Consider the following 15,343-nt stretch of genomic DNA (forward strand, 5'->3'; position numbering starts at 1 on the left):
CCCTTAAAGGGAAACAGTATGTTTAATTGTTGTAATAAAAAAAGCAGTTGCTCATACTTTTTGTTTTTGTTTAAAATCCTCTTAAAACACTTGGGGCAGGGGCTACACTGATCATTTCTAAGTGCTAATTTTGCAAGAAAACAAGTAAATTATTTATTTGCTGTGTTTTTTTTTTTTTTTTTTTTTTTTTAAACACAACCTTTTTCTTTTTATATTTACTTTGATTTAACATATTTGTTTTTACCAAATGAGCACTGTTTAACATCCATTTAAAGGGGCAATCTAGATAAGTGGTTCCCTCGGGAGCAGTGATATTACTGAGAGGGGCCCTATTAGGCATAAGAGGTGGAAAGGGGCACTCAAATTACTATAGGGGGTGCTAGTAGGTAAAGAGTGGTAGAGTATACTAGTGGGGCCCTCCAAATATAATTATCTTCATTTGTTTTGCTTTATCCTAGATGTGTAAAGCAAAACAACTTTCTTGCACTATATTTGTTTTCTTCTATGATAGTCCAGGTTTATCAGCAACTTACACTTTCTCTCACTACAATAATTTGAAGCCACTTGCAGTACTGTAGGCTTGTATTCTTTGTTTTTCCAGCTCTGTACATTAGCACCCATTATTAACATTAACTGCACAGTTTAGAATCATGTGTAGTAGCAGGAAACACCACAAAGGTCTGTTGTGCTTGTCTGAGTAACTTTGTACACCGTCAACCATCTAAGGATTAAAGTGGCAGCAGGGGTGTATTATGGCCTAGGCCAACAAGGCCGATGCCTAGGGCAACAGATTTTGGAGGGGCAGCACATCTGCTCTATCTTCTCTCTAAAAGCCAGCACACAGTACAGTGAGCAATAAAGTGCAGGCTTTTAAGGTCACTCTTCACAGGCAGGGGTCCTTTAAACTTCATTTAGAGCCTCCAGCATTTTTGCAGTGGAAGTGTTCTTGGTGAGAAACTTGCCCGGGGATATGCTTACAAGGTGAGGCTGGAGGAGAAGACCTTGTGCTGATATGCTGCCTCCCCTTGTCAGCTGAGGTGCAAGCACAGTTCTTAGTGCAGGTCTTAGTAACTAATAGACTAGATGCGTCTGTGCACTGCTTAGATCAGCTTGTGATGTCTAATCATAAACTTCTCAGCGCTAATGTATGTTAGCTACTAATAGCTAGCTTTCTCTGAATTCATGAACCCATGGAGTAAATAGTAAACTGACACATAAAAAGTTTTATTACTTGAATGATGGTAATTACTGTATGTTGTTGTATGTGAAGGGCAGTGATTGTTTCAAAGTGTATTCTTCTTTCATTCCCTTCCTCTCTCCCTTCTTTTCCTTTCTCCCTCCCTTCCTCAACTCACTCCCTTCTTTCTTTCCCTCCCTCCCTTCTTTCTCTCAACTCCTTTCATTCCTTTCTTTCCATCCCCCCATTTTCTCCTCTCCCCACTTTTATCTTCTCTCTCTCTCCCTTCCTTCTTTCCTTTCCCTCCCTTTTCTCCCCTCCCCTTCTTTTCTCTCCCTTCTCTCAGGGGGAAAATGGTATGAGATGCATGCAATTCAATCCACTTGTATGCAAGTGCTAGCCTATTTTCTTTTGAATTGTTATGAAAAAAAAAAACATTTTACACATTGACCAAAATAAATATTAAGGGGAAAAAAGGTCTAAAATGTTTGGAGGGGGGGCAGCAACATTTTTAGTGCCTAGGGCAGCACAAAACCTAATTGCGCCACTGAGTCGAAGTGAAGCTAAGCCTTATGACAAGCTAAAAATAAGCACATGTTGCATGCCCTTGGTGCGCACATTTAAACCTTCAATACACTATTGTCACAAAAAGTTATTGGTACAAAAGGCGACCTCTGAAGCATGCAATCTGTCATTTGCTCAGACCCTCCTAGGTAGTCTACAACAATCTGTCTTCAGCTTCTTGTGCTTCCTTATGCTACTGAATGTTCAGAATCCAAGAGTTTGACAGTCAATTGACAGTCAAAATAAATGAAATGACCCATGTAAACAACATAAAAAGGCATATGATTTTCAATGGTTTCTTACAGGAAAATCAAACACCTTCTAAATATTTTTTAGAATCTAGAATAATTTTAATCTATAAACAAGGTAAAAATAGAGAATTAATGGAGTCTTATAGACCCATCTCTTTGCTAAATGTGGATTACAAAATCCTAACCCACATATTAGCAGACAGACTTCAAAAAGTGATTAGTGAACTGGTCCATCCTGACCAAACTGGTTTTATCAAAGGAAGGACACTTATTAAAAACCTTAGGAAACTAGAGACAGCAATCAATTATTGTGAACTAAAAAAAGAAAGGGGAGAAATACTTACAGAAGATGCTGCGATTATCTCGATTGATACACAAAAAGCGTTTGATACGCTACTCTGGGATCATATGTTCACAACCATTAATAATTTCGGTATCCAGGGTAAATTCTCTCAAATTATTGCCTTACTATACTCTAATCCAGGGGCGATTCTAAGTGTTAACTCCTTAACTTCAGAACAATTCACGCTTCATCGAGGAACGAGACAAGGTTGTCCGTTATCCCCGCTGCTTTTTAATCTGGCGTTAGAGCCTCTGGCAATATTGTTTAGACAAGAATTGTTAGGGATCAACATCGAAGGTCACAGAATAACTCAAGCTATATATGCCGATGATCTTCTGATTTTTGCTCAAAATCTTAAATATAATTTGCCTATAATTGTGGATGCCTTAGAAGCTTTCCAGGCCTTTTCCGGCTTTGCAATCCATAAAGAAAAATCGGAACTCATGTGGCTTATCAAACTAAAAAGCTCTCCAGAAATTATTAATATTACATATTTAGGGATAAAATTTGCATCTAACTCCAAGAGATGGTACAATTTAAATTTTGCACCAGCCATTGCATCACTCCAGGCAGATTTAGAAAGATGGAAGAACCTGCCCCTATCTCTTATGGGTCGAATACACTTAATAAAAATGATCTCTCTTCCCAAATTTTTATATATCTTTCAGGCCCTCCCACTCTTATTACTGAGGAAAGACTGTCAGTTAATCAATAAATTAATAACACAATTCATTTGGTGCAAAAAAAAGCCTAGGATAGTGCTGAAACGTTTGTGTGCCAGGAAAGAGGCTGCAGGTATGGCTCTTCCCGATTTTGAGTTGTATAATATAGCCTCCAATTTAAAATTTGTTTGGGACTGGTTTTCTGACAAAGGACATTTCTCCTTGCTTGAAATTGAAGGAGCCCTAGTAGCACCTTATGCCCTTAAAGCATTAACACACATGCCTTTAAAACTAATTCCCATAGAAATAAGGGGGATGCTAAGCATAGACCAACCAATACAGGCTTGGCGTCAATTTTGCTCTAGAATTGGGATAAGCCACAGAGGATCATCTTTTTTAACAATTAAAGGTAATCCGGAATTCGAGGAAGGCTATGATTCAGCTAGATTCAATGCCTGGTCAGAACTAGGGATTAATTATATCTCACAGTTACTCAAAAAAGAAGATAACTCGATTAAAACTTTTAATGAATGTAAATCTGAATATAATATATCAAATCGCCTTTTCTTATTTACAAATACGTCACTATGCTGATCAGTGTAGGAAAATAAAGGCAATAGAATGGGACAATGATATATTAAGGCAGATAATTAGTCTGTTTCAGGTAGGAACATTTTCTATTGCGCACTCATATTATGCCTTACTCACCTCTCAAGAACAAAGCAATAAAAGATATTTGGAACTTAAATGGGATCTAGTAGGTGAAAATTCACAAGAATCAGTCATAATTAAGAACTCTGGAGATAAGGCGATGAAAGGAGAATATTTTAAAGAACAACAGTTAAAGATTTTGTATCAATGTTGCTATACACCCAGCTGGCAGGCCCGATGGGATAAAAAACATGAGAAGACAGTCTGCAGCAAATGCAAATACTATGCAGCAGATATGACCCATCTCTTTTGGTTCTGCCCAGTAATTCAAAGATTCTGGGGGAAAATTTCATTCTGGGTCACCAAAATCTTAAATCAATACTTTCAAGTAAATAAACATGCAGTTTTTTTCCTAGTAACCCAGGAAGAAGCAGGCCCTAGCCATTTATTAATAAACACAATGATATTGCTTGGTAGGAAACTTGTATTAAAACACTGGCAGTCTAATAAAGAACCTACATTTTCTGAATTTAAAAATGGGATAACATATCAAATGTTTCTAGAACAAGCCTCAGTACAGGCACAGATAGATAATAATATAAGGTCCTTCTTAAATAAATGGGGGATTTTTATCCAATCTTTAGATCAGGAAACTCAAAATTGGTCCTGCAGCCGTTTAAGAACTCTCTCTATTTACTGGAAGCTAATTTAAGAGGTGAGTGGCTGCTTGCCTGAAACAACAACCAGTAGGGGGGGGGGGGGTTTATTGCTTTTTTTTTTTTCCCCCTCTTCTTTTCTTCTTTTTCCCTGTGTGTGTGTGTCGGATAGGATCTGAAGAATATAGCATTATTGGAAATTACTGGAAATTATAGTTTTGGTAAGGGTTTTTATGTATTAAGAAAATATGCCATGTCAGAACTGTCTTTTTATGAGTAGTTAGGTGTACGTCTCTATCCACTGAAGGTGCCTATTAATTTCTAAGCGAGATTGTACTCTGCTTTGTATTATCGGTTATTTGTGGATGCACATTGTTACTGTACCTGCTTTTGTGTTGGAACACCTATTGGGCAAAATAAAAAAAATAAAAAAAAAGGCATATGATTACTTCATCCTAAATATAATTTTGAGCTTCTTTTTTTTGTTCCTGGTTAGAAATGCACTACTGGTCTGGAGTTGAACCCCAGCCGCCGTGCAATCATGGTTTGCCTATGTGTGTATCCTGCAGTCATTGTGTTCATCTCAGGACTGGCATGGTATTGCCCCACTGAGGGTGATTGTGTTTTACCTCTTTGTACAAGTATAGACAATCAACCGGAACCGTGCAATGATAAAATCCTGTAACATTTGCGGTTCTACCTCTGCCCGCGGAGAGGCTGAAGTGCATCCTTCCAGAATCTTGTTCCTGCAACATGCTACAGTGGTAGATTTAGTCAGTCTAGGACTTCATTATCTCTGCCCCTAAATGGCCAAAGCAAAGGCGACAACACAAAAATATGCAACACATTTTACAGGTGATGTGTCTCTGGACTGCAAAACTTTCACATATTGCAAAAAAACATCTTACATGCTATAAATTCATCCTCTCTTTTTCTCTTTTCTCTCTTTACTCCTCTCTCTCATACACTTTCAGTCTTGCTCACACATACACTCTCTTCTTCAACCTATTGTTGATCACCTAACACTGCATCTCAGTCCAACCAATCCTAGTATTTTATTTTTTAAGTCACACAGAAAATATAAAATGTAGCTTTTTTTTCTTTCTGACAACTGTTACTCTGCTTATCTAAAAATAACTTACAAACATATAAAATGTCTCACTCACAATGTTATTTTGACAACTAAACCTGACAAAATGTGTTGACTGTTTTAAAGGATTTTTTCTTTCACGATTGTCAAACATTTTTAGTATAAACGTACTAATTGTATTCAGTTTATTTTGGTCCTACTTGGATTTCAAATGGTAAAGGATTTTTATTTACAAAGGGTTCTGGCTGCTGCCAAAACATTTGTTACTGGAGGAAGTTGCTTGTTTAATGGCTTCTTGGAAATGTAAGCAGATGCAGAGCACACGCTCTGAACCAGTCAATTTGAGAAATTATTCAGAGTTCTTCGAAACTGTTAAAGGGATATGGAAGTTAAAAGTAACCTTTAATATGTGTGTGTGGGGGTGATTACTTATGCTATCAAATGCACCTCTTCTCTTTTTCATTAGAGCAAGAGTTAGGCTGAGGAGTGTGCACGTTTCTTGAGCAGTATATAGCTGCAATTGTTTTTCAGTGCTCAAACTCCACTCACCACTTATTTGAAGGGGCCAATCTGGACTTGAGGTGACAGGGTTTGTCACTGTCTTTGTATTAACAAAATCTTCATTGTTTGGTCTCAACATAAAATATAAGAAAACAAGCTGCAAATTAGGGAGATATGTGTAGCAAGGTTAGACTCAAAAGTTGTAATGAGCACCATTTTTAAAAGTAATGGGACACTTAAAACTAAATACATTTCATGCACCTCTCTAATCATGGGCGTCGCCATTTTGGAACCTAGGTTACACTGCAGGAATCTGAAGGTGAGTTACTGCACATGTGCAAGCAGCTAGATTTAAACATGGCCGCATACCTGACTAGAGGGAGGCAGGGGACAACCTGAAGTCTATGCTTATATAATGTATTTAGTGTTTAATGTCCCTTTAAATTACAGGAAAAGGGGGGAAAATAAATAATGAAAGTATATTGTAAAGATGTTTTACTATGCATCATTAAGCATTTTATATTACAATCTCAAAGTGTTAACTGTCCATTTTAAGATATATTTAAGTGTTGCTTCTGGCTAAAGTGTTTTCTCTTTGTTCTGTTACAGAATTATGTCCCCACTGTGTTTGAGAACTACACGGCCAGCTTTGAGATTGACAAGCAGAGAATTGAGCTGAATATGTGGGACACATCTGGTGAGTGTCCACTCCTGTCTCCGTACTAATGTAGCGCAGGAATGAGGTAGCAACCGCAAGATATCTGCGGGCACTTGCACAGGCAGATAAAAAATGTGATGCATATGAAAGCGCACTAATCAATCATGTTAGCCTTTTGTCAAGGAAAAAAAACATGAAAATATTTAACGTTAAAGCTAAATTGATTTGGGAAATAAGTTTACGTAACACTAGTGACCCTGCACCTCTATGTGTTTAAATCTTGCAAAGTTAAAGTGCCGCTCGGGATTCGCAGACCACTGCTGACACAATCAGCTGTGCAATTAGCATTTTGGCTCAGCGGCACTTTCTGCACAGTGGTATGTGGTTCCCAAGTGGTACTTTAACTATGTGTTTAACCCCTTTGCAGTTAATACTTTTCTAAAGGGCTAAATGTGAATGCAGTGTTTCAAAACACTTAACTGTTGAATTGCAATATGTGTGCAATGAACGTTCTTCTACCAATTACTATTGAAGGTATAGGGTGCACTATTTATGTACATTTAAAATGGTTTGGTTACATTTTATTTAAACATTCTTTTATAAATCTGGGTATTTTTTTGTATGAAAAACAAGCGGTTTGAAGACCTCTGACTTACCATATAAGCCAAAGCCGCCCCCACAGTTTTACAATCTTGGATTTGTCATTATGTAATGTGGGCATCTTAGAGTGGCACTGCCTGGGGAAATGATAGAAGTTTGTAGTCAACTATCAATTAGCTTTCACTGTGTCTGTCTGCTGCCAGCTTGATTTATCATTATGAAACCAAATTAAAAGCCGTCCTGTTAAGCTTATAGTCTCTCTATTTATTTAAATTTGAGATATTTGGGCTAATTTTATAGTTGGTTCTCATGCTAAGCTAGCAGCAAAGACATGTGTGCACCAGATGAACCTATTCTTGTAATGGCATAACATACATATAGCCAGTCACAATCTGCGTAGAAGTATGCTGTATATGTGTTTTTCTAAAAACTTTACCAATCCAACAGTGATATATTATTACTGACTGCATCTGCTGTTTGATTTCTTGTACATGCAGTTGTCTCTCTTAAAAGAGACATCCTATTGCAAAAAAATAAATGTTATAATTCATAAGAGCATATCATTTTTCCCTGACCTTATACACCCCTTATATAAGAGTTAAACTTGGGTTTGTCCTGCTTAGGGTCCAGAGCATTACTTTACCAACTTGACTGGCAGGTCATACAACTATTGCTACTGACTGGCACATTAACCGTTTTCTGCTTAGGAGCTGCAAGACTTGTGGCTGTTGAGTGGGACTTTATCAATGTGTTTAAGCTCCAAAAATGGGTTATTCAAACATATAGGGCTAGATTACAAGAGGAATGCTAATTTATCGCACTCCCGCAAATTTGCCCGTTTTCGGCGTGCGATAAATAAGCAGCCATTACAAGTGGCTGGTTATAGCTTCCACAAGTTTCCGGCAGCAATTAGTGCTCAAAAAATTAACCAGAGGTCAGACCTCTGGTTTATTTTTTAAAAGTGCCTCAACTGCCTGTTCGCATAGCCCCTAACTCGTAATACCAGCATACATATGCGTGCGCTGGTATTACAAAGTGGAGTGCAAATATTGTCTTGGCAAAATTGTTTTTTTGTGCTCCACTTGTAATCTGGCCCATAGTTGTCTAGGTTCAGCAATGCAAAAATGACGTTCTCTAATAAATTAGAGTATTACTTTTTTGCAACAGAATGTCTCTATATGTGAGTAAATCTCCTCTCAACTGTGTCCCTTAAACAGTATAACACTATGTAAGTGGAATAAACAGAGCTTCTGCTATCTCTGAATATATTATTTATATTAAGTAATCATGTCACCTCTCAAGCGCCTTTTTTTCTAGAGAAAACAGACCCAGTTTGGCTAACCTCTCCTCATAGCTTAAATGCTCCATTCCCCTAATTAGCTTTGTGGCCCTTCGCTGAACTTTTTCTAGTTCTGCAATATCTTTTTTTGCGATCGGTCCCCAGAACTGTACTCCATACTCAAGGTGAGGTCTTACAAGAGATTTATATAGTGATATAATTATGCTTTCCTCCCTTGAGTCAATGCCTTTTTAAATACATGCTAGTATCTTATTAGCCTTTGAAGCCGCTACCCTGCATTTTGCACTTATCTTTAGCTTGTTATCTATTACTACCTGACATTACCTAAGCGCCTGTGGGTAAAGCCTGATGTAATGTGTGTGTGTATATATTTGTGTATATATTTAAAGGTAATAAAAAAAGCACTAAGCAGTGGGGTATATTTAATAGAAATTATTGCAATATATATTATTCATCATATTAAAATGATTTTACCTTATATTCCTCTTCGTTCCCCCCCGTGGGACTTTGATAAATCGAAGCCTAAGTGTGGGTATTTTGCTGAAAGAAAGTGACAGTAGAACTTAAGTTATGTAATGTCAACTCTCTCTATCTCACTAAAGGCAGTAGCTACACAGAATTTCTAAGTGCTCATTTTGCAAGAAAATAAATCTGTTTGCTGTTTTCTAAAGTTTTCACTGTTGAATATATACTATAATATATATATAATCTACAATAATGATAACCATATATGCAACTAATAAATAAATATGCTAAATACTGTATATCAAAGTATGCCCTTTGATTTTGCACACTGTTTTACTTTGAATGTCAGGTATTTTTGGGCTTATTTACTTGCAGGCTGCTATTATTTTTCCATTCCTCCCACACACAGCAGCACTTTATCCATCCTCAGCTAAAGAAGTCAGTTCTCCTGTTGGTAAACAAGTGCATTGTGTGATCTTGGAGTATAATAACCTGGCCGTGCATTGGGAGAGTTCAAACAGATGAGCACACAGATAACCTTCCCATGCCAGCTTTACAGAGCAGCTCTGAAATGTTTAGCATTGGAATGTGCAAACTCTCTGAATGTGTATTTGCAAATAGACTTTGTATTTTTTTTATAAAACATTTTTTACTGAGGTTGGTACACAAAATAACAGTAAATAGCCAGTTTACATAAGATAAATACAGACTCTCATCAGTCATTGAGAAGTGACAGCAGCATATAGCAAATCAATGTTGTCTAACGAGAGAGCTATAGGTGTAACAAAAACAGGTAAACTGTATATACCTACTTGCAACCTCTTTTTCTGTGAACCAAATACTACGTAACATTATAAATCATGATATAGTGTAGATGCCTGGATTTGAAGAGCCTAGAAGGGGTACATGATGTGACATATAGGGGGTTCAGAAGTTAGTCAATCACATTTAGTGAGTAGGAGGCAAAGAATTAAGTAGATGATGAGCGCACCTACAGGTATGAATGGGTAGTAATATGGCTTGGGTGGTAATTAGGGTGAGTCAACGGGCCAAAGCCGCTTTTAGTGAGGGGGAGGGTAGAGTTGGGGGGGGGGGGGCGTAGTAGTGGATATTGTAGGAGCTAAATTGACGCAAAATTTAAAGGGGCTGTCCTGAGATAGAAGTAAATAAATAATAAGCTGTGGCTTTAAGGAATATGAGATTGTTGTGGTAATATCAACCTTGTCACACATGTCATACTGTAATAGGTTAGATGGTTATTGGAAAATAGCTTCCATGAGGTTATACTTCATGTAATATTAAACTATAGTATCTGGTAGCTTAGCTTGAAACATAACAGCCTAAACATCAACATAATGCATCACACTTAACATACATTATAAACCATGAGCTAGTAAACAAATGATACTATATAGAGATACCATGTTTGATGTGAGAGACTCAGGCAGTCTCTAACTATGATACTTTAACTCTATGACATTAGGCTACTGTGAGAGTCCCAGCTGTAAAGTGAAATCCTCTCAAGATTACCATAGTGGAACGTGCAGAAACAAAGTCAGATTAATAGAGGCGTAGTACCCAGAGACAGAACTTTTTTCCACTTTCTGCGATGAGATTTTTTTAGTGAAATTTTTTCTGCAGATCATTTTTTAATTAAAATAAAATTGTAAATTTGTCAGTTACACTAAAGCACCAGATCAATTGCACTGTGTTGGTTAACTGGAGAATAAAGCAATATTTTAAGTTGTATAATCTAGTGCAGTAGTTGAAAATTGCATTGCAAATTAGCTGCAGACAAAAAAAGTAATTGTAAAATGTCTCAAATTAATTTGTTTCCTTTTCTCTTAGTCTAACATAGAAATGTAGTAATAAAAAGGTGCATTGCTCATACTAACATCTTACATTAAGAGAAAAACAGCTTTGCAGACTGTGAAAAGCTAGGGAACGAGCTTGCAAAAATCTCAGAGCCAGACAGCTGCTTTGCAGCACTACTGCATATTTGATTGCTGTCTTCAAACAGCACTTTGCTCTGGATGCACTGTTAAGGAAAACTTATACAATGCAGCCAGAGAACAGCTCTGTTTAAAAAGAACAGCCTAATGTGGAGCAGCACTGAAAAGTTAAGGTGCTAACAGTTCCTGTTCTTTCTGCAGACATGCTGCATTTTCTGCGATGACATCTCAGATCACTCTGTGTTCTGCCTTGGGGGCGTAGTATATATGCAAAGAGCCCTATAAACATTTAACACAGGTATCAAACAATACAGATGTCTAACATTTCAATTATGAAAGAGTGCCCCATCAGGAGTATGGTTGATAAATATGAGCAGAATAAACATTGACCCTGCCGTAGCGGAATCTGTGAATGACACTAACTATGATGAGTGGCCCTTACCGTATCGCCACGCCAAATGAACCAACTGTTCATGCTGAAATAAGATGCAGTGTGAGTATTATCCACTAGATTCTCTTCGTCATGAATTTCTGACGGGTTATATGTACTTAGTATGTAAATCATAATAGCTAAAATATGAGGATATCTGTAGGTGGAGACAGGTTAGATCATATGGAGCCAATAAATACAGTGTGAATGGTTCCTATGTGTAAGTCCAGCTCCGTTAGTTATCTATATTATTTATTATGTGTTATTGGAGTATAAAAAGCAGCATAACTATACGGGAAAGATTCCACCCAGGCAGTTCATGATGATGAGTTACATGAACAAGCGTATGTCAGTCGCAGATAATAGCATGGTAAGAAAATATGTCCCATTACCATGAAAGAGATTAAGGTGGCATAGGCTATATGACGGTTCACTTGGTTTTATGGTATATGATGGATAGGCATCGCAATTGTGTAAAAGGTGATCAAGTACTAATTTAAAACTTTCAGAGTCCCCATACTGCACATAGTGAATCGAATATCAGTGGAAAATGTAGGTTATGTAGAAGAATGGGGATGTAAAGGAGAAATAAACCCTATTCCCAAGAGAATAATTATCACAGAATTTCAAGCCTAAAATGGGTGTGAGTAGTAGTGGCTGCAAACCTATAATATTAGCACAGACCCTTGGGGAGAACATAGTGAATAATCAGAGACTTTAAAACGATAAAAGGCTTAAACTAGATGTGGAGCTGAGCGGTTGTATATAAATGAGTCTGCTGGTGCTGAATCCTGAAGTATGACTATCAGCAGTAGACATGTTTAATCTAGGGAGCACAAAAAACTAGGAAATAGGTAATACTAAAAATGCCAGGCTCCCTAGTTAAACTTGCACAATAAAAGTCATGTAGGTTATACAGGTTATGCATAAACGCCATGTAGGTTATACAGATTCACTGACAGTCAAATAAATATACAATGGGCTATTAATTGTTGCTCCCAATTAGGGTTATATAAATAGAAAAGAAGATAGAATCTCAGTCTATCAGCTCACACATCTAGATAAAACATAAATGTTCAGGAAATATTGTTAAGATAAAATCATCTCCAGCTTGCATAGGTAAATTACATAGAGTTTGCATGAATAGATCATAATAAAAGTGTATTGTGAGTATCTACTTAAATATTATAGATTATAGGGTATTTCCACAGAGCTGGGATTACTGCCATGTAGAATTTGAGAATTACAATAGCATTTCAAAGTATGTTAGTGAACCTATGGGTCTCGTTAATAATAAAACGAAAATAAAGACAAAAATAGGATACAAGATCAGAAGTGGTCAGAAGAGTCAACAATATAGACAAGTAGTGAATCCATCAGTATACCGTCATTGTCCAGCACTTATTTTCCATCTAGGCAAATTCTCTATGACCAGTGACCCTAAGTATGTTGGTAATAAATTGAGGTCTTAACTGCGAATCTGTAGTATGAGCTCAGCAAAAGTGTCTGAGCAGCCAGCTATCAAGTGTTCGTGACTGCAGTGTCTCGCCAAAAAGAAAAAGGCACCTAAAGCTTCTAGCCAACTTCTCTCCTGAAGTGGACAACAGTCATGTGCTAATAGCGGTCGATGGATAGGTCTGCAATGGATTTAGAGGATATCCCCAAGCTGTAGCCTGTAGATCTGGCCTCCGATATGACTACCATAGGTCCTAAGTAGTGCCTGACATATCTGGATTTCGAGGTGGTAAAATAGGTGCGAGAGGGATCTGGAGTATCCGGTGATGGAGCCTACAGGTGGGTATGCTATTCCTGGCCCCCTCCCGACTGGCCGCATCTTGAGGGGACTCCGTTTCACTCTCCAACCTCGTTGCTTAGTTGTGTGTGGCTCTCGATACCTGGCGGCTACCCCTCCATGATCAAGGATCTCAAACATGTGATGCACATCTGTGGCTGTGGGGTGCAGTTTGACGGTGGGTGAATGCTGAGGTGCCATGTTCTGCAGATCCCTCGCCAACATTGTTATGGAGCTCCCGGTTGTTGCCGTAACTTCTGATCTACTGGTTGTCAGGTTCTGTGATGGCCCGTCTCCAATAGATTAGATTGGCCGTCCTGTATGTCAGGGCACATCGATGGCTCTTGCTTGAAATGTTTTAGCGATAGGGGATGAGCTGTTGGCAACTCTAGGCTCACCTTCAGTTCTGCTATATGGGTTAGTGGCGTAGCTTGTTCCCTAAGCACTCCGATCAAGTTTTAAAATCTGCTACACATCAGGCTGTCAAAAGCTTCCAACTGGGCTAGTATGGTAGCTTGGAACTCCTCCATGTTTCACAAGGAACCGCTTCTGCTGATCTAATGCCCGGCAGGCCGTAAAATATAGATAGGGCGCCTCGTGGAAGAAAGATGGCTGTTCCCCAACAGCTGCTGCGATTACTTTCATGGGAATAGTAGATAGTAATCTTCTGTTTTCAAGTTGCAGGGTGTTTTTGGCGTCTCCTAATAGCATGTACCCTGGTATGGATACATTTTCGGGACAAGTCCGGAGCTATTATAAAATGCGACCGCTCAGTTGCAGAGCTTGCTCCGCCCTCCATGACTTTGTATTTTTGATGCGCATTATAACATAACATAAAATCATATTCAGTACCAAAATGATTCTGGAATCAAACCATTATCTCTACATACTAATGGGAGTATTCTAGGAAAGTGATGGAGCAAAGTTATCCTGAACTGGAACTTTCTGGCATATTTGTCAAAGGAGATAGACGTTTTATCTCAAAATTTGTGCAGTAGCCACAATTCATTGTAGATGGATGCTTGCAACAAGACTTGCAAGGGGGAATGCATCTTTTACGTGCAGACGCAGCCACTTTATTTCCCCCTTCAGTTTAGGGAAGTTTTCTATGACATTACTTATGGCATGGTTATGGTAAAGTCATGTCAGATTATGGTAAAATCCTGCACGATCACTGCAATGCAACGTTGGAAGTCTAAACCGTTGATTATGATTTTTTGTTTTTGTGCTAAAAAGCTGATGGAAATAATAAAAAAAAAAAAAAAAAAATAAAAAAAAAATATATATATATATATATATATATATATATATATATATATATATATATATATATATATATATATATATATATTGTTGTTTCTCACAGTTGCATTTGTTGATTAACATTCCCTCCCTTTATTACTATCGCTCTATACAGCTTGACCAGTATAGATGACATTTCACAAATGGCTCAACTACAGAGGTAATTAATGTGAACATAAATGTTAATAGGAATGTAGAATATAATTACAAGTTCAAGAATGCAGGTACAGGCGGCCATTAATCCTGAGGATTAATAATGCAATAATTCAAACTAAACATGCAGGATCACGGCTCCTTTGCAGACTTTAAGTATGCGTTTAATTTATTTTCATGGTTTATGTAGTTTCCACAGAATTTTATAGTTGACTTGATCATTTCCCTTTAAATAATCATAAGAAGTGCAAGAATTCTTAAAGAATAAATTAAAATATCTCTTGGTCTAGAATACATTGATATGTAGCTCTGAAAATAAACACTGGAACACTCCTTCATTCTTAAAGACTGACTATAAATACCACTCCCTATTTATTTATTTTAATCTCGACTCAACAAATATTAGGAACCAGGAAGGTAAAATGTTTTATTTCTCTCTGTAAATACTTTAGGTTTAAAGAGACAGTATAGTGCAAAAATGTTTTTGCTTTACTTACCCTTGTTAAAGGGATATAATGGTCAAAACTGAAATGTGCATTTCTATATTAAATGGAAGCCGTTTTGTAATATACTTGTATTCATATTGTTTCAGTATCATACTCTTCTATTTGAATATATTTGAATGCTGGTTCACAGTCAATGCACAATATATGAGCATATATCTAGCTTTTACTAAGGCATTTTTGTGCATACAATGATATTACAAAATTGCTTCTTTTCGAAATTGAAACGCATTCATGCATACGCCAGTAAAGTTTCTCTTGGAAGAGTGATTGATGGGTCATGGAACTGCCAC

At 37.4% G+C, this 15,343-nt stretch overlaps 1 protein-coding gene across 1 annotated transcript in view; it reads left to right on the forward strand.

Moving 5' to 3' along the window:
• Positions 1 to 15,343, forward strand: part of RND2 (Rho family GTPase 2) — a 206,571-nt gene that overhangs the window by 12,895 nt on the left and 178,333 nt on the right. The window contains exon 2 of the mRNA XM_053699585.1: positions 6,505 to 6,592. Coding sequence (XP_053555560.1) covers positions 6,505 to 6,592 — 88 coding nt within the window. The remainder of the gene's footprint in view (positions 1 to 6,504; positions 6,593 to 15,343) is intronic.

Source organism: Bombina bombina, chromosome 1 (genome assembly GCF_027579735.1).
Source record: "Bombina bombina isolate aBomBom1 chromosome 1, aBomBom1.pri, whole genome shotgun sequence".
In the NCBI taxonomy this organism is placed as follows: domain Eukaryota; kingdom Metazoa; phylum Chordata; class Amphibia; order Anura; family Bombinatoridae; genus Bombina; species Bombina bombina.